Here is a 20,400-nt window from a genome sequence, read left to right as displayed (position 1 = left end):
GAGTCCCCCAAGGAGCAAACCCAGTTAATAAACTCTGGACAAGAAAAATGCAAGAGGTTGATTTGGTGAGTGACAATTTCCTTTGAGATGGTGCCTATTGTACAAATCAATGTTTGCTCCGTAGCAATGACTTAGAGACATCTTCTTACGTGACCAGCTACAAAGGATGGTCACCTGTAGCCTGAAGCTGTGTATAGCTCTACCCCTGTTCCTTGAAAAATGCATTTAAACTTGCTTTGCAGTCCTCTTTGATGCGGAACCTGATGCCCATCCCCACTGGTCTACCTCCTATAAATGACTAGACAGGAGGGACAACAGGACTGTCCCTCTGACCTTTTAGTGTCTAAATCTCTATAACCTTTCATGCTGTCACCAAAGTACTGCCTCTCCTAAGATCATTCTAGCTTTCTTAGTATAGTTTTCAATGACTTATTTATTAGTTCCCTGTTTGACAGCACAGAGCAGTGAGACTTGAATACCAAATTCAGAGAGAGTCTTTCCAGTTTCAGCAGCATGTCTAAAATAATCTAGAAAATTATAGATGTAAATGACTTCATAAAGCTTAGAGATTCTTAATGGTAGATTTTTAGGGGTCTCTGAGCTTGGAAGAGAAAAAATTATGCATAATTATTTTCAGTAACTTTTAAGTGAAATTAATATTTGCTTTATTAATAAATTAAAATATATCAAAAGAATATACTAAGTAGGGGTCCATAGGCTTTACTGGATTGACAAGGGACTCCAAAAAGGGAGAAGGGAAGGGAACAAGAATTGCCCAGGTACTTTACACAGCTCTTCATTTTGGGGGATGAAATGAAGAAAACAGAGGGTAAATGATTTGCCCAGAATAATTTACATATTAAAAAAACAAGATATCCTCTTAATTCTAGTGCTTTTCCTCCACTAACTTTTTCCAATTTTTCAGAGACATAGCTTCTTGGCATAAGGTTGCTTGTGTCTTGCATTAAACTGTGAGCTCCTTGAGAGCAAGGATTATCTTTTACCTTTCTTTATATCCTCAGCTTGTAGCAGTAACTGGCATTTAATAAGCACTTAATGGTTAATGACTGAAAGTTGGGATTTTGGCCAAAGGTCATTTGTTGCCAAAAACCAGGGCTCATTCTACCATGCTGCTGCCTAATGGTCCATGGGACCATCAGTAGGTACTCAGTACTAATATGGCTTTAGTTTTAATTGGGTAATGTGTCAATTGGATAGCATCCTGTTTATATGCAACATAATAGGGCATTTATTATTTTTAATTTTAGAAAAAAATATGCTACTTAAATCCTTAAGAAGTTGCTTCATTGACTTTATAATTTATACAACTGTATCTACAGTTTTTCTCCTTTTGGTCATTTCCTTAGGATTCAGTCATGCTTTACAAACTTCTGTGCCTTTGGAAGGTAATGTGAAACCACATTTCAGTTCATTTCTTTTTAAAATATGAGGCAGGAATTTTGGCTAAGGCCTGTCTAAATGCTTCTGTTTCCATCAATTGAAAGGATTGTGGATTTAGACATGTAAGCAACAATATAAATCATCTATCTAGCTTCCTCATTTTATACATTTGGAAAGCGAGGTCCAAGGAGATTAAATAATTGTCCAAAGTCACATTCATTATAAGCATTAAAGGTGAGTTCTGAACCCAGGTCCTCTGTGTGTTTTACTATTTGTTGCTTCCTCAGTTGATTTAGTTCTGCTCCAGATAGCTATGCTGACTCTATTATTCCCTCTGTTCACATTCTATTGAATATTTTATTCTTGCTTTAATGGATTCATCTCTATGGCTATATGGTGTCTGTACCATGGATGTGGTACCCACTCAGCCTATGCTCTCAATGTACACTACTGAATGATAGATTTGCATCTACTTTGGTAGTTCCTTTGATTATCTGGTTGCAGTTGGAGCAGTAGAGCATTCTCTACAGCCTCAGCTGTCTGGACTGAATAGCTGGATCAAAACCAGGGCAGTCCTACTTTTCAATATGGCTTAGAAAATTGGCACCAAAGAGCAGGCATTCTAAAAACAAAGGATGACACCTCCCACTGTTGTTTAACATCTTTTTATAGCTAGTAGTTTAATTTAGTTGATGTTATCCAGTGTACTGGCACCAAGCCTGGACTCTGATTGTTTTAGCAATGTCTAGCAAACCTATAGAAGCTAAAGGCATCTGCTTCTGAAAATGATGGAGACTTGTCCCTCACTCACTCTTGGCATGGCTGTTTTGTCATGTACTTGCGAGAAAGGGTACTACTATGGGGTTTCATTGACCTACATAGGTTGTTGAGGAGTCTTTGGTAACTCAAGGGGTTGCCCTCATTTTTAATGGAATAACTGGCCAGTTGAGGGTAAAATATTAAGTTTTAGAAATAATCTAGTTAGCTCTTCATTTTTGTTAAATATTTTTTAATCAGAAAAAGTCACTTTCTTTCTCATCTCCCACAAATATTTACTTGCTCCCAACCAAGAAAGAAAAAAAACCCATTATTCCAAATATGTAAGGTCATGAAAAACTCATTTTGGTCTTGGCTATGTAAAAAAAAAAAGTCTGATTCTGTATTCTGAGACTTTCACTTGGCTATTGGTAGGTAGGTAGCATGTTTCATCATTCATCCTCTGGAATCATAGATGGTTATTATGTTGCCCAGTTATTAATCTTTCAAAGATGTTTATCTTTACATTAAGGTTTTTATTATATCAATTGTTCTGGTTCTAATTGTTTCATTCTGCTTCATTTAATACAAGTATTCTCAGACTTCTCTGAAATATACTCACTATTTTTTTAGTTTTAATTTTATTGTCTTGCATAACAAACTTCTATATTGGTCATTGTTATAAGAGCAAACTCATACAAAACCAAAACCCTAAAATAAAATCGTAAATACACTGACGTGAGAGATAACTCCAACTGTTTTTCTCTGGAGATGGATAGCATTTCTAAGTTGTAGGTTTTTCAGGACTGTCCCAAATCATTTCATTGACGAGAATAGCCAAGTTTTCACAGATTATCATTACATAGTATTGCTGCTATTGTGTACAACATTCTTCCAGTTCTGCTTTATTTCATTTTGTACCAATTCATAAAGATTTTTCTAGATTGTTTTCTGAAATTATCTTCCTTATCATTTTCTATAACACAATATTCCATCACCAACTGGACCACACTTTGTCCAGCCATTCCCCAATTGATGAGCATCCCCTCATTTTCCAGTTCTTTGCCACTACAAAAAGAACTGCTATAAATATTTTTGTACTAGTGGGTCCTTTCTCCCTTTTTGTTATCTCTTTGGAATTCAGACACTGTAGTGGTATTGATGGATCAAAAGGTATGCACAGTTTTATAGTCCTTTGAACGTAGTTTCAAATTGCCCTCCAGAATAGTTGGATAAGTTCACTACTTCACCAACAGTACATTAATGTTCCAATTTTTCCACATCCACTACATTTACAACTTTCCTTTATTGCCACATTGGCCAATCTGATAGGTGTAAGCTGGTACCTCAACGTTATTTCATCTAACATTTCTGTAATCAAGAGTGATTTAGAACATTTTTCATGTAATTATTGATGGCTTTGATTTCTTCATCTGAAAATTGTTTGTTCATATCCTTTGGCCATTTGTCAATTGGTGAATGGCTTATATACTTATGAATTTGAGAAATTAGACATTAATCAGAGAAATTACACATTTCTTTCCAGTTTGTTGTTTCCCTTCTAATCTTGATTACATTAGTTTTCTTTGTGCAAAATCCTTAACATTTAATTACTTTTTATTTAAGTAAATTACTTTAATTAAAATTACTCATTTTATATCTCATAATACTCCTTCTCATTTGGCCATAAATACTTCCCTTTTCCAAAGATCTGACAAATATACTATTCTGTATTCCTCTAATTCCTCTAAATAAGGAGTGATATCATATCACTCCTTATATCAAAATCATATATCCACTTTGACCTTATCTTGGTATAGGGTGTGAGATATTAGTTCATACCTCACTTCTGTCATACTGTTTTCCAGTTTTGCCAGGAGTTTCTATTAAATAGTGAGTCCTTAATCCAAAAGCTGGTGTCTATGGGTTTAGTTCCCTTGATATTCTTGAACTTTTGTTCTTCCAGATAAATTTTGATATTATTTTTCTAGTTCTATAAAATAATTATTTGGTATTTTGATTGGTATGACACTGAATAACTAAATTAATTTAGATAGAATTGTCATTTTTATTATGTCCACTTAGTCTACCTATGAGCAATTAATATTTTTCCATTTTTTTCAGATCTGAATTTGTTTCTGTGAAAAGTGTTTCTAAGTTGTGTTCACATAATTCCTGTGTTTGCCTTTACAAGTAGATTCTGAGGTATTTTATATTGTTTAGAATTATTTTAATTGGCATTTCTCTTTACAACTCCTGCTGCAGGACTTTATTGGTTAGATATACAAATGCTGATGATTTATGTGGATTTATTTTGAATCCTACAACTTTACTGAAGTTATTAATTATTTTGAATAGTTTTTAGTTGATTTTCTAGGATTAAGTATACTATCATATTATCTGTGAATAGTAATAGATTATTTTCCTCATTGACTATGTTAATTCCTTCAATTTTTTCTTTCTTAATTGAAAATGTTAGCATTTCTAATACAATATTAAATAATAGTAATAATAATGGGTATTCTTGCTTCACTCCTGATCTAATTTGGAAGCCTTCTAACATATCCCTATTGCAGATGATAATTACTAAATATTTTAGGTATATACTTCTTATTATTTAAAGGAATGATTTATGGTATTCCTTTGCTTTCTAATGGTTTTAGTAAAAATGGGTGTTATTTGGTAGAAGGCTTTTTCTGAATATATTGAGATAATTATGTGATTTATGTTAGTTTGGTTATTGATATGTTCAATTTGGTTATTGATAAGGTCAATTATGCTGATAACACACTTGGTCATAATGTATATTTCTTGCAATATATTGCTTTATTCTCCTTAGTAGTGTCTTATTTAAAATGTTCACATCTATATTCATTAGTGAAATTGGCCTATAATTTTCTTTCTCTTTTTGGTTCTCCCTGACTCAAATAACAATACCAAAATTGTTTCATAAAAAGAATTTGGTAGGATTCATTCTCAGCCTATTTTCTCAAATAGTTTAATATTAAACTATTCTATAAAGATTTAATATTATTTACTGTAAAAATTAAATTAGTCTTTAGTATTAAAAGTATTATATTTAATGAGGTTTATTAAGGATCATTAGAAATCAAGGAATAAAGAAAATACAAAATAAGAAAACCATGTGCCTAAGGGATGATTAGCCCATTCAAAGGTTACTTAATACATCTTGCTAATGACCAAGCAGATAGTATTGATGAGCATAGAAGAGGGAGAGGTAGGCATTACCCAGTGTAAATACTAATTATGATCTTACCCAGGTGGAGATTCAGGTGAGATTATAGGGAATTCTGGAAAATACCAAGGACTTCTGGGGATTGAAGTCAAGGTTCAAATCTCCATTTTCCATTCCTTGTGAATCCATCAGGCCTAGGCGATTTTTTCTTATGGAGTTCATTTGAAAGCTTGTGTAATTTCTTTTTCTGATATGGGATTATGTATTCTATTTCCTTTTTTGCTAATCTGGGCAATTTTGATTTTTGTAAATATTCATCCATTTCTGTTAGATTGTAAGATTTGTTACTTTTTAGTTGGGAAAAATGAATCTCAATGATTGCTTTAATTTCCTCTTCATTGGTGGTGATTTCACCCTTTATATTTTTCATACTGATTATTTGATTTTCTTCTTTCCCTTTTTTAAGTCCAATTAACCAATGCTCTGTCTTTTTAATTTTTTTCATAAAATTAGTTTATAATCTTATTTATTAGTTCAATAATTCTCTTTAAATTTTATTAATTTTCCTTTAATTTTTAGGATTTCCAATTTGGTCTTTAAATGGAGATTTTAATTTTTTTTTCATATTTTTAGTTGCATGTCTAATTTATTGATCACCATTTTCTCTAGTTTATCTAGAGATATAAAATTTCCCCTATGTATTGCTTTGGTTGTATTTCATAATTTTTGATATGTTGTCTCCTCATTGTCATTTTCATTATTAATATTATTAATTGTTTCTATAATTTTTTCTTTGATCTACCCTTTTGTTAGCATTATATTATTTAGTTTGGAATTAAGTTTTCATTTGTCTTTCCATGGAGCTATATTGATTATAATTTTTATTTCATTATCATCTAAGAAAAAATGCATTTATTATTTCTGCTTTTCTGCATTGGGTTGTGAAATTTTTATGCCATGATACATGGTCAACTTTTCTGAAGGAGCTGTGTACTTCTGAAAAGAACCTTTCTATTCCCATTCAATTCTCTCCAGAGATCTATTAATTCTTACTTTTCTAAGATTTCATTCACTTACTTTATTTCTTTTTTTTTTTGCTTATTTTATATTAAATTTGTCAAGTTCTCATAGGGGAAATTGAAGTCTACCAAATGTAGAGATTACTGTCTATTTCCTCCTGAAGTTCATTTAATTTTGCCTTTAAAAAATTAAAGGCTATACTATTGGTCATATATGTTTTGTATCTCTTTTAATGAGATCTGGTTTTGTTTTGCTTTGTCTGAGGACATGATAGCTATTTCTGATTTTTTTTTTATTTCCAGTGATACAAAAATAAGTTCTGCTCTAGTTCTTTAACTTTACTCAATGTGTACTACCCTGTCTCAAATGTGTTTCTTTTAAAAAACATATAGAAGGATTCTGGTATTTAATATACTCTACTACCTGCTTCCATTTTTTGGATGAGTTCATCCCATTTATATTCACAGTTATGATTACCAACTGTGTATTCCCTTCCATCTTATTTTTCCCTTTTGATCTTACTCTTTTCCTTTCACTCTATCCCTCCTCACAGGTGTTTTGGTTTTTATCACTGTCCCCTACTTCCCTCTCCCTCTTATTACTACCCCCTTCTCTTATCATAAATTTTAAGCATTGCCCATTTCAACCCTCAGCCTCTAATCCACTATAATTGCTTTTCATGCCTCTTTGGGTGAAATAAATTATCCCTTTCCATCTCTCCCTTCCCTTTTCTCTCAGTACAATGCTCTTTTTTATCCCTTGTTTTGCTTTTTGTTCTGGTTGCATATCATATCATCCTAATCATTGCTACCACACCCTCTATCTATATATTCTCCTTTTAACTGTTCTAGTATTCATAATTTTTAAAGAATTACAAATATCCTCTTTCCAGGTAGAAATACATACAATTTTACCTTATCAAAGTCCTTAAATTTTCTGTTTTTATTTTCATTTTTAATCTTGTTTTGGATCTTATGTTTGAACATCAACTTTTTCTGTTTTGGTTTGCTATTTTCCTCAAGAATACTTGGAAATCTATTTTTTTTGAATGACCATTATTTCCCCTTGAAGAATATACTCACTTTTTTTGGATAGGTGACTCTGGGCTATAAACCTAAATCTTTTGCCTTCTGGAATATCATATTCCATAGTTTCCTGTTCTTTCATTTGGAAGCTTCTAAGTCCTATGTAATTCTGACTTTAGCTCCATAGTATTTGTTGTTGTTGTTTATTTCTTTGCCTGCTTGATGTATTTTTTCCTTGGGTTGACAACACTTGAATTTAGCAATTATATTCTTGCAACTTGTTTTTTGGAGATTTCTTTCTGGAGATGATATGGAATTATTTCAATTTCTATTTTGTTTTCTTGTTCAAGAATATCTGGGCAGGTTTTTTTTTTTGATAATTTCTTATATTATTATGTCCAGGGTTTTTTTTTATCATGGATTTCATATAGTTAAATAATTCTTAAATTGTCTCTCCTGGATTTATTTTCCAGATTGGCTATTTTTAATGAGATATTTCACACTTTTTCTGCATTTTTTCATTCCTTTGGTTTTGTTTTTATTGTTTCTTGATGCCTCATGAAGTTATGTTTGATTTTTGTTTACCAATTCTAATATTTAAGAAATATTTTTCTTTGGTGAACTTTTGAGCCTCCTTTTTCATTTGACCCATTTCTTTTTTAGTTGCTTTCAGTTCTCTTCCCCATTTTTCTCTGTGTCTCTGAAATAATTTTTGAAATCCTTTATGAACTTTTGTAGAATGTGAGTCCAATTCTTACTTATCTTTGGAGCTTTGGGTGTGTTTGATTTTTCATTTTTATTTTAAAGGTAGGCTCTGTTTTCAGGGAAGATAAAGCACTCTCTTAAACTTCTTTTTTTCCTTGATACCTTATTTCTGGGTTTCTGAAAGTTTCATTTAATCAATGGTGGTATGATGGTCTGTAGGGCTGGGAATTTTATATCCATCTTCTACTACTAATTCAATCACACTTTGAGCCTGGAGATGGCTCAAATTATAGTCTCAGCCTTGGGCAGGGACTTTTGATCTCACTCTGGGCTTGATCAGGTCAGGCACACTATGGCCTGCCTTGCCCTAGGCTTCCACCTTGGACTTTGGTAAGGGCTAGCTAGGTCTGGGCACCCACAGGGCAGCACCCTGGAGACTGCCTTTACAGAAGAAGCATGGGCATAACTCTGGGTTTACATTGAGCTGGAGTGCTGTACAGACTGCCTCAAACTGAGATTTTGGTCCTTATGAAAAGAACCTGGAGCAGTAGATGTGTGTTGCATTTACTATTTTACTATGGCTTACTATTGGTTTGCTCCGTATTCCTTGTATCTTCTAAGGTGGCTTTGTTTCCCTCTTACCCCAGTAAACCAGATGCTCTCTGCATCCCTTTCAAGTTGTTCTCTACATGAAAATTGTTTCACTCAGTCTCTTTGTTGATTTCTTTCACTCATGTGTTTGTTTTGTGCTGTTATTTTAAGAGTGGTTGGAGAGGACTCTCATGTAGTTTTGAGTTTCCTTACTTCTCCTCTCCCATTTAACTTTCTTAATTTCTTCCCTATTTCTTATAAACACATTTATATTTGTATGCCATACTTGTTCAGTAATTCCACAGTTTACATATACTCTCTGTTTTTAATTCTTTGTCATCACACAAATAACTAAAAATACATTTTGTACATCCTCAGAGGGTTTTTCCCCTGAGAAATCCTCCCTCTAATCTACTCTCCCAAGAAATCCCTTCTCTTTCCTATTTCTCTAATCAGTCAAATGCATTTCTATGTCCAATTCTTCTTCCTTCCTTTGACTAGTTCAGATGGGAAATTCATATTGTGAACCTTTCCTCCCACCCCTCTCTGTGGGTATTGATAACTACTTGCATACCCTGATTTTGGGAGATCATTTCCCCTAACCATTTTATCCTCACCTCCAGTATCTTTACTTCCATTTCAATACTTTTAAGATGATATGACATGTTATTATCATTCTCAGCCTTTCCTACTTATACTATTTCTGTGACCCTTGATTGTTTTAGGGTTCAGAGAGGACCCTGGTATCATCTCCTCATGTTAGATTATGAGTAATTTTTTTAAAGTGATGTAGTTATTTTTTTTCACTTTTAAACATTATTTTGTTTGGTCAATTTCAAACATTATTCATTGAATATGAAAATGATTTTCTTTTCCTCCCTCCCCTCCCACCACCTCTCCCATAGCTGATGCACGATTCCACTGAGTATCACATGTGTCCTTGATCCGAACCCTTTCCATATTGTTGGTATTTGCACTAGGATGTTCATTTAGAGTCTACATCCCCAAACATATCCCCCATACAATGTTTTCCTGGTTCTCCTCCTTTCGCTCTACATCACTTCCTGGAGGTTGTTCCAGTCTCCATGGAATTCCTCCACTTTATTATTCCTTTTAGCATAATAGTATTCCATCACCAACATATACCACAATTTGCTCAGCCATTCCCCAATTGAAGGGCATCCCCTCATTTTCCAATTTTTGGCCACCACAAAGAGTGCAGCTATGAATATTCTTGTACAAGTCTTTTTCCCCTTTATCTCTTTGGGTTACAAACCCAGCAGTGCTATGGCTGGATCAAAGGGCAGACAGTCTTTTATTGCCCTTTGGGCATAATTCCAAATTGCCCTCCAGAATGGTTGGATCAATTCATAACCCCACCAGCAAGGAATTAATGTCCTGACTTTGTCACATCCCCTCCAGCATTCATTACTTTCCTTTGCTGTCATGTTAGCCAATCTGCTAGGTATGCGGTGATACCTCAGAGTTGTTTTGATTTGCATCTCTCTGATTATAAGAGATTTAGAGCACTTTTTAGATTATAAGTAATTTTTGCTTGGCTATTTCCTTATGCATAATTATTTTTTAAACTCTTCTTTCTCTTGACTTCTGTCTTTGCACTTTAAAATGTCTATGAAGTTGTGGTCTTTATATCAGGAATGCTTGAAATTCTTCTGTTTCTTTAATAGTCTAGTTTTACCCTTGTTGGGTAAAACTCAGTTATTCTTGTTGTATTATATAAGCCTAAATTCGTTACCTTTTAGAATATCATATTTCATATTCTCCACTCCACCTAGTAGGTGACTACTAAATCATGTGTGATCCTTTGACCCTTGAATTCTTCCATTTTGACTCCTTGAAGTGTTTTTTTTTTAATCTGGAAATTCTAGATATTCCTTGGAAATTTATTTTTTTTACTTCTTTCAGAGAATAACTGATATATTTCTCTTGTGTCTACCCTTCTCTGTGGTTATAAGAAATTTGGCAGTTTTATGCATTTTTAAAACATAATATTCATAATATCCCCCTTTTTATCTTTTTCTTGGCTGTCAAATAGTTACAGTTTGAATTCTATTGACCTTTGTAAGTCATTTAATCTTTGCTTTCCTCACTTTCTTTGTCTGAAAAATGTGGTATCAGACTAAATATTCTACAACAGAAGTATCAAACACAAGGGCTGTTTACAGTCTGCTACACTCCCAAGTGTCACCTGGAACAGATTAAAATGTGATTGGGAAATATAAAACAAAAATAAAAATACAATTCAACAGAGCTAATATTACATTTTAAAACTAAGCCAATATGAGACCTAAAGGGATACTTAGGTATGGATTATTGGCCCTGTGTTTTTATTTGAGTTTGGCATCACTTATCTACAGAGTTCATTCCAAATCTAAATCTATAATCCTTTGAGTAGGTGATCTCTGTGCCTCCTTTCAGAACTCAAAATGATGATGCTTTGCAAATATTACTTTTTTGTAATAGGGTATTAAAGCCACTTACCTTCTGACTTCAGACAAATGTTATAAAAGTTAACTATAGTAATACTGTGTTGAGAAAGACCACTTCCAAGACTGGAATGTGGAATGGAAAAATGTAAGAAGTCATTCATTATTAAAGCATATCAGTCCAGGAATTTTGTGTCTATAGGTAGTGAGTCACAGTTCAGTCATCTCTACAGGGTTCTGAATGGACTACATGAGAAAATAATAAGTTATTGAGATGATGACAATTAGTATTGGCTTCTGTGTTGTACAGGTTGATCCATTTTTCCTAGGACTAGTGAAATGGAAGGAAGGAGTCATTTATACATGGCTGTGTTTAGACTAGGTGTGGAAGAGAGAAATTGGGAAGCATGCAAAAGGCAGAAGCAGTGGCTGAGTGGTGACCTGTCAGTCAAACATGAGGTTCTGATTTGGAATGTTACCAGGAAAAACAGTTGAAGGCAAGTCCAATGGCTGGCTGAACTCAGTTTTTTTTTTCCTGTTGCCTTGTATCAGGGAAGGAGGAAGACAAAAAGGAGTGGTGGTCCCTGGTGACTTTGAAGGCAGAAGATAGAAGGACAATAGTCCAGATATCTCTCTGAGTTGCTCTGTTGATGAAAGACATTTCTCTCAATTTGAACTTTATCCCAATATCCTCCAAACCTAAGGCTCTCTGTAGTGTTAGGGAAATCTTCAACCCTCTTACCTCCATTCTCTATCTTTTCCTGTCTTCCCCAAATAAACCCTTACTTAAGATAAAAGGAGATAAAGAATATTTCATTTGAAACATCATTAATTTACCCTGAGTGATTTAGAAAGGAGAAGAAGAAGGGGGAAGGAAGCTGAAGAGGCTGAAGAGGGAAGAAATGGGAGGAGGGGAGGCATAGAGAGAGGAACGAAAGACAGAAGAAATAATATAACTGCCTGATCTGTTAATAACTGAAATAATTAATTCTTATTAATAAATTAATTAATTGAAAAATAAATAATTAATTGAAATAATTAATAACCAAATATACCCCCTTATTATTATCTTTTACACTAGTTCTAGGACACTACACCAGAATGTATGAAAGTCTTCAAAATAGATTTTTTTTTGATGTGCTTAGGCCTGCCTACAGTTGAAAAAGCTTCATGTTGTCAATCTTTTCAGAGAAGGTGTGTAGCACCTAAAGTATTGTTGTGGAATCTTATAAAAATACACTCTTATTTTTTATATTTGGTGGTTCCCATTGGCTCATTTTTAACAAGATGCTGGCTTATTCAGAAATTAATCTAGAATAGGATTCATCAGGCTTTGTGAATATACAAACAGAACAGTAAAATGCTTATTTGGGGTGATTTTGCTCCTTACCCTCCCATATCACTGAGACTGATTGGCAGGAACTACAAAGGAGAGCCCTAAAGTAAATTGAACAAACCCAAACTTTCAAAATGGAAGAAGTACTTCACTGGTATCATTAGTGTATCTTTTCAAGAGTTTGTATTAGTCCATTCATTTATTCCTAATTGAGTGCTTTCTATTTTGTAGCATAGAGGCAAAAATAATTGGACCTTTTGCAAATCAATCATCTTTTGGATCAGTCTATTCATTTATAATATAAAGAAGTTAAATCTTTAAGGTTCTTGATAGTTCAGAAATTCTGTACTGCACTGGCTTTTCCTATACTACCTCCCAAAATCACCACCTTTTCCATGTGATGATGCTAAGAAAAATGGAAAAATACAGTAGATAGGGCTGCTGCCTTTAAAGAACATCTAGTTTAGTGTTGGCATTGTGGGAGATTAAGGTTAAGGTTAAGATATACTTTTTAATAATTGTGTGGAAAACAGGGACCTAGTAAAGCAAGAGTGGCAGAGGAGATAGAGGGAGCTACATAGGAAATGTTTATGCCACCATTTCCATAAATAATGAAGAATTAAGCTAAGATATTAAAAAGGAGTGGCATTTAGGCTTATATTTGATATTTTCTACTTAATTGACTTTTTGATGCATTTCTTCTTTAGGGAAATATAGGTAATGTTTCAATGCATGGCGAGTAGTATGGCTGTAGCTGTCCAGACAATCTGGGTTCTTTCCTTGTCTATATTTTATTGGTTTGGAAAATCATCTGGGGAGTCACCATGGTGTGTCTAATGTGTAGTGGACATCTTTAGCAGTAAATTTACATTTAGTATGCAGCACTGAAATTAAAGTTAAGTGCATTGTATGAGTGAAAGTAGACAAAATGATAATGGCATTCTACTTTAGTGTTAGGCTGTATATCAAAATATATCCACTGACACTATTTGCTTATAATATGGTAATTCTGATGAGCATCAGGGGAAAAACATCCCAAAGATAATCACAGCTTATATGACAGTATAAATTAAGAAATTATATGCTTACTAACTGAAAAGAAATCAACAGTCATTTCCAAATCAAGTTTATATATGCATTTAGACTTGGCTGTGCTAATGCCAAAGTTGACAAAAGTAAAAATGTTGAAATTATGTTGAAATACATCAGTGATACCAAAAGACTTATACTTTGCTTAGAAACTTAATCATTTCATAATATAAACACTTTCTTTGGGAAGATAATCAAATGATATAGGAAATTGGGAATTCCCATCAACATCATACTCACAAAAAAAGGAAATTTGCTCTATTTTGACAGAAAGTGATTGATTATTGATGTAGGAATCATAATGAGTTTAATAGATTCATCTGTATATGTATAGTTAGATCATCAATCTAGTTGTTCAATTGTTTCAGTCATGTCTGATTCTTAGTGACACCCGCTGGGGTTTTTCTTGGCAAAGATACAGGAGTGGCTTGTCACTTCTTTCTCCACCTCATTTTTACAGCTGAGGAACTGAGGTCAATAAAATTAAGTGACTTATCCAGAGTCACACAGATGGTAAGTATCTGAGACCAGATTTGGACTGACTCCATACCCAGCATTCTATCCAGTGGGTCACCAAGCTTGCCCAACCTATTTAGAGTTGAGGCTAAAATTAACATCAAATCTAAAGAAAAGGTAAACCCAAAGAGACATGTACTGTGATTAATTGAAAACTTTCTACTTATCCTGTTCAAATGACCCATAAAGGTGAAAAACCCCGAAAGGAATAGACAGTGAACTTGGTTGTCACAAATTTTTGTAAAAAATTAACTAATGTGATAGTATAACCACAAAAGGAGCTAGATATGGTTGTGGATAGAGTGATAGAGTGCTAGATTTAAATCCAGGAAAAACTGGTTTCAAATCCAACCTCAGGTAGTAATGAGCTTTGTGACATTGGGCAAATCGCTAAACCTCTGTTTGCCTGATTCCTCAACTGATAATAGTAGCACCTAATTCTCAGAGTTACTGTGAAAATCAAATGAGATAATACTTGTAAAAAACAGAGCAAAGTGTCCATTCACTATCTAAATGCTAGCTATTTTTATTAAAAGGAGGCACATCAATTATTTTAGCCAGCAAATTCCTGATTTCCATGCCAGAGATAGAGAGTTGTCAGCCAAGGTGATACAAAATAATTTATTTTACACTGGAAGAGGATGGAGGAAGACTACAGAGGTATTGTGCTAACAAAAACATAAAACAACTGGAGAAAGTGGGACCTAAAAGCATTCATAGATGGCCCCAACAGTAAGAAGACAATAAGATGTAAAACAACAAATAAATTAGTCACACTTTATATATGATTTTATTTTCTCCAAAGAGACATGAACCTCCACTTTGGGACAATAACACTTTTTTTTTCCTAGACAAGAAAGAGAAATGACATTCGAAGAGAGAAGTTGGGGAAGAGTGGGTGGATTGCTTAACAAGATCTCTTAGGGAAAGGAAGATGGAAAAATCATGGGCAATATAATAAACCACTTGATCAGTAATCATTTTCAAAATGCCAGTTTTGTACCAAGCAGTACACCAGGTGCTAGGGAGACAAAGACAAAAGGGAAACAGTAACTAATCTCGATAACATATTTTATCAGGGAAAATAACTTGCATCTACAAAGTAACTTGCAATTTCACTGAGCATATCACATGCTTTGTTTTCTAATACCTCCATACATCCAAAGCATGACCCAACCCCCCAAAAGGACTATATGGTTATATACATACATATTTTAATTTATATGCATTCTTTCTCATCTATATAAAATATTCAATATAAAGGTCTATAGTACATACATATCATAATATAATCCTAACAACTAAACAAGGAAACTTTTAGGCAAAGAAAGAAAACTGGTGACCACCATCACTAATGAATTTAAGATTAGAAAATCAAATTAAATTTAATAACTAAATTTTAATTAAATAAAAATTAAACCCTGGACAAAAAAAAACTGGAAAGAAAACTCAACCCAACAGCAACACAGTGTAACAGTTGGTTTTTAAAAATTCCATCAGCTCAAGTGATATTTACATGTGAAATGATAGTTCAATATTAAGAAAATAATTATAATATTAAGAAAATTTATCTAGATGATATAGATTCAATAAAAGTTTGATAAACTATTACATTCATGTCTAAAATCATTTCACAGAATAAATTCTTTGAATTTATACAATACATTCTTAGAAATATTTTTAAAATTATTTAAAATCAAAATGTTAGAATTATATGAATTACATGTTAATTTTATATACTGGTGAAACACTAGAAAATTTTCCCCAAAATAAAGAAGCACATGCATCTCAAGAAAATTCTCTACAGCAAATCACATCTTGACAGTTACACAACTCTCTGAAACAGTCCAAAGGAATCCAAGACTCTGTTTTTATTGTTTGTTCCTCACAGGAAAGTGATTGACAGTAGAGCAGAGGTTCTCTCCAAATCTTTTTCACGTATTTAACTCAATTGAGTCAAATAATTGAATTGAAAATTCCAATTGAAAAATTGAATAAAATTCTATTAAAAAATCCAATCCTTTATTTTTTTCTGTTTTAAAACCTTATTGAGTATCTTTGATATGTCATAAAAATAGGAGGTAGTGTCCATCAAAAGTGTCCTCCCAGTCATGGTAGATGCTTTGTGTAGGTCTAAATGGAAAGATTCTCTGCATTTGGTAAGGTATTTCAGAAGTCACTCTTATGGGCAGCTGGTTATTCTCCAGTTCTGGAACCCCTGCCTCCCATTTGCATGTTGTTTCTGGCATTAGCCCATGAGCTCCTTGAGAGCAGGAATTGTCTTTTGCTTTCCTTTGTATCTACAGCACTTATTACAATGCCTAGTATATACTGTGGACATTTAAAAATTCTTATTGATTCACAGAAATCATCACCTGCTCTGCAACTTCTAACTTTGGAGAGTTCATTGGAGAATTGAAGTATTAAATGACTTGCTCAGATTCATATACCCAGTATTTTTTAGAGTTAGGACTTGAACTCAGGTCTCACTGGTTTCAAGACTGACCATTAAGTTATCTTCTTTTCATCATGAATAGAACTCCTTCATAAATAACTTGCTGAATGAATAAATGGATGAATGAATGAAAGAGTCAATCCTTTGATATTTAGTTGCAATGCTACACACTAGATGTTCATAATGAACATTTTACTAAGTAGTGGCCATCTACCTAATGAATCTATTTTCTCCATTTGAGAGGGAATATAGTATATAGTTCATAGAATGAAGTGGTTCTGGATTCAAATGTTGATCTATAGTCTTGAATATCCTTACTAAATTGATATCCCTCCTCAGTGTTTTTCCCCTTTGTTAACATCTTTCCTAAAATGCTTACCCCAAATTCCACATAACCCTCCAAATATATGACTATCATAATGGAATCATCTAGATCTGCCACCTCATTTATTATGCTTAACAGGCCTCCCTCAATGCAGCTTTTAACACAGCATTAGCTCTTTAGGTTGCTATATCATATATCCTTGATTCCTTTTGTGGTTCGTTAATTACTGGATTGGTCCAGGATAACTGGAGCCACCCTGATAATTATCAGCAGAAGTGGAATTTGTCTTTATTATACTTGCATGCTGCATAATCAAAATAAATATGTCTAATGGATTTAACCTTACCTATTAGTCCTAAAGGATGTTAAATAAAAATTAATGAAGTAGAGTGATATTCCAAGTGATTTTAGGCCATTTAACTAATTGATGATGATAAGATTTTATTTCCATTACAATTAATGTAATTGCTACAGGAATTCTAGCTAGAGTTTTAATTTTTGTTTCAATGCATATATGGGTTTTTTCTCCCCTTCTCAGAGCTATTATTAACTTGGGCTTTTTCCTAGGGCACTTATATCAAAGCTGCTTCCCTGATAACAACTTCATAGCTGTACTTCCTTACCCCTCTAGAATTATGGAATATGATTTGTATTCTTATAAAATATAAGCTCCTTGAGGGCAGGTGCTGCTTTGTTTTTGTCTCTTTATCCCTAGGGCCTACCACACATCTTGTTCTCTCTGGATAAAAACTCATTGAATTGTATTAAATAGCTTCTATCAGAGTCCCTGGGCTATGGACCAGTTCTTGCTGGCAGGATTACCTATACTGATTCCATCTGACACCAAAGAGTGTCTTGTGTGACCTCATACCCCACAATACCTGCTCAGCTAAATTCCCTCCAATTTCCTGTTAACTGGTTGTGGTTCTCTCATCTATATTTCCTTTCTTTTTAAATGCCAATAAATAACATTTTCAAATGGTCTATTGTTCTAAGTGTAAGTTACATGCAAATTATTTTAGCCCATTTGCATTATGTGTAGACCACCATGTTTGTTTTCATTTTTTAAGGTCTAAAAAGAAATTTTGCTATGGAATACCTGTATATGGGTTCATTTTATATATATATATATATATATATATATATATATATATATATATATAGAGAGAGAGAGAGAGAGAGAGAGAGAGAGAGAGAGAGAGAGAGAGAGAGAGAGAGAGAGAGAGAGAGAGAGACAAGAACAGACAAATTATCAATGGGCTATGGGCTGTAACTAGTCTTTTTTTCATTTTTCAGGCTTTGAATTCTACAAGTTTATTTTGCATTAAAAAAATTGCTCTGTCCCACCCCATTCGCAGTACTCTGGATTTTTTTTAATGATGGAGCATTAAAATATTTACTGTTTGATTGTTAGTATATTGCTGTTTCCCAGGCATCAACCCAGAGGTCGAATTCTAAACTCTATGAAAATGGATTATATTGAAAATTAGAGTGGATTCTAAAGTGGTGTTTTGTAAATATATTCCATTCCAAGGCCTTAAGTCACAGTCTGGTGCTTATTATCATCCCCTATGGCCAGGGATATGAAAAGGGACCTATCAGTAGTATTTGGAGAATAACATTTTGCAGTAGGTAGTCAATCTGTGACCTCCTATTTCCATTTATATTCTATGGCTGCAATAAACAATATAATTCATTCTGTGAGTAGACCTGATTGGAATAGCAGGGTAGCCTTTCCATTGAGGACTTTTGCATATATTTTCATTAATACCATTTTGGGAGCTGTTGGTTCTGGAATCTGAAACCAAAATGTTTATAGATTGCTTTGGCAAAGATCTCCTTTTCATTCATTTTACCTCACCTGACCATTGCTTACTTAGTCTAAAAAACAATCCATTATTTCTTTTCCTCTCTTTTCCTAGAGCATGATGAATGTGGTAGTGGCCAGCACACCTGTGATGAGAATGCAATCTGCACTAATACTGTAAGAGGGCATAGCTGCACCTGCAAGCCTGGATTTGTGGGGAATGGAACCATCTGCAGAGGTAGGTCCATTATCTGGGCAACTTTATCTGAGCTACTTTTGATTAAAAGAGATCTCAATGTCTAGGCTCTTTTAATTTCTGGTAGCCAGGTTCTCTCAGGGCTTTATCTTCCGTTTTATTTAAACCTTGCTCCATGGTTAGAAATGATGAGGGTGATTCAATGGTCCTTTGTTTTCCATTTTTCCATTGGGAAAAATGCTTCACTGCTCACCCTTAGACTTTTGATATCATTGGTGTGGGAATTCCCAATATGGAAACAACATAAAATGATGCAACTCAACATTCTGTTTGTAGCGGGCATTGAGGTTTAACTTTGTGATGAATAGACAAAGTCATTTTTCCATAGTACACAGATAGTATATATCTCAGGTAAAACTTGAATATGTCTTTTTTGATGCCAGTAATTGTCTTATATCAATTACCCCAGAGGTTCCCAATGTTTATTGGTTCCAGGTTATGTTAGTTTTCAGTAATTCTTTCTTCATTGCCTATTTGAAATGAAAGGAAATAAATTTTATAGTTGACCATGCCTCTTCACATAAGAAATAAAATAAATTAATTTTAATAAAGAAATTTAAGGATATGACATATGTCTCTAAGGATATTCCAACATTTTTAAACTTCCTCAATTTATATTAATTGAAAAATATATAAAAAATTTACATTTTCATCTGACGAGCTTTTCATACCATTTGTAAGGGGACACATACACTCCAAGTTGGTGTCACCCAAACTTTCTCATGCCACTAACATCTTTCCTTGAAATGAATTTGTGGTGATTACATCTAACATGTAATGACAGTGTTTTTCTTTTCAACATAATACTGCGTAGGAGTAAATGAGTAGCATTTTTTTGACAATAAACAGAGAATCTATATAGCAAAGCTGCTCTAAGTCCTATATTCTATTAGGGTCTGAGATCAGTTGAACCACTTAGATACTGGAAGCTTAGCATTTCAAAGCAGGCCATAGGTATTTCATGAAAATGGAAAAGGAAATATATTTCCACAGAGAAGCAGCCTTGCTAACTAGGGCTGCATGCTAATGCTGTTGAATTGCGTAGCAAGGGAATTTACTTTTAATTCATTTTCTGAAATTATGCCTCCATATAAAATAATATTAATTGGCTTGTTTGGTGAGTTTATATTTGCCATTTCCTACAATGTGGTAATGATAAGTATCAGCTTCATTTCAGTTGAATTTTCAAAACCCAGCTTTGAAATGTAGTAGGTCAAAAAAGGTATTGGAGTCCTCTGATTCTGAGGGGAAGCACTTTTGCCTTGAATTTTATGAATGATGGAATGAATTTTCTTAAATGGATTCTTGTCCAATCAAGTTGTACTTGAGTATTTGCCATTGCTTTTCTTTTCTTTTTCTTCCCTTCCTGCTTTACTTTCTCCTCCTCATCTTCTTTTTATATCTTCTCTTCTTTCTTTTATCTTTTTTATTATTTTCCTTCATTCTCCATCCAAATGTGATGTTATAAAAAATTC

At 33.5% G+C, this 20,400-nt stretch overlaps 1 protein-coding gene across 3 annotated transcripts in view; it reads left to right on the top strand.

Annotated features, from left to right (window-relative positions):
* The window catches only part of NELL1 (neural EGFL like 1), a 947,998-nt gene that overhangs the window by 560,711 nt on the left and 366,887 nt on the right, over positions 1-20,400 (top strand). For all 3 annotated transcript variants that reach the window (XM_007497168.2, XM_056802023.1, XM_056802024.1), the window contains one exon: positions 18,785-18,907. In XM_007497168.2, coding sequence (XP_007497230.1) covers positions 18,785-18,907 — 123 coding nt within the window. The remainder of the gene's footprint in view (positions 1-18,784; positions 18,908-20,400) is intronic.

Source organism: Monodelphis domestica, chromosome 6 (genome assembly GCF_027887165.1).
Source record: "Monodelphis domestica isolate mMonDom1 chromosome 6, mMonDom1.pri, whole genome shotgun sequence".
Taxonomy (NCBI): domain Eukaryota; kingdom Metazoa; phylum Chordata; class Mammalia; order Didelphimorphia; family Didelphidae; genus Monodelphis; species Monodelphis domestica.
The sequence above is the reverse complement of the archived record's forward strand: the minus strand, read 5'-3'. Positions and strand labels throughout refer to the sequence as shown.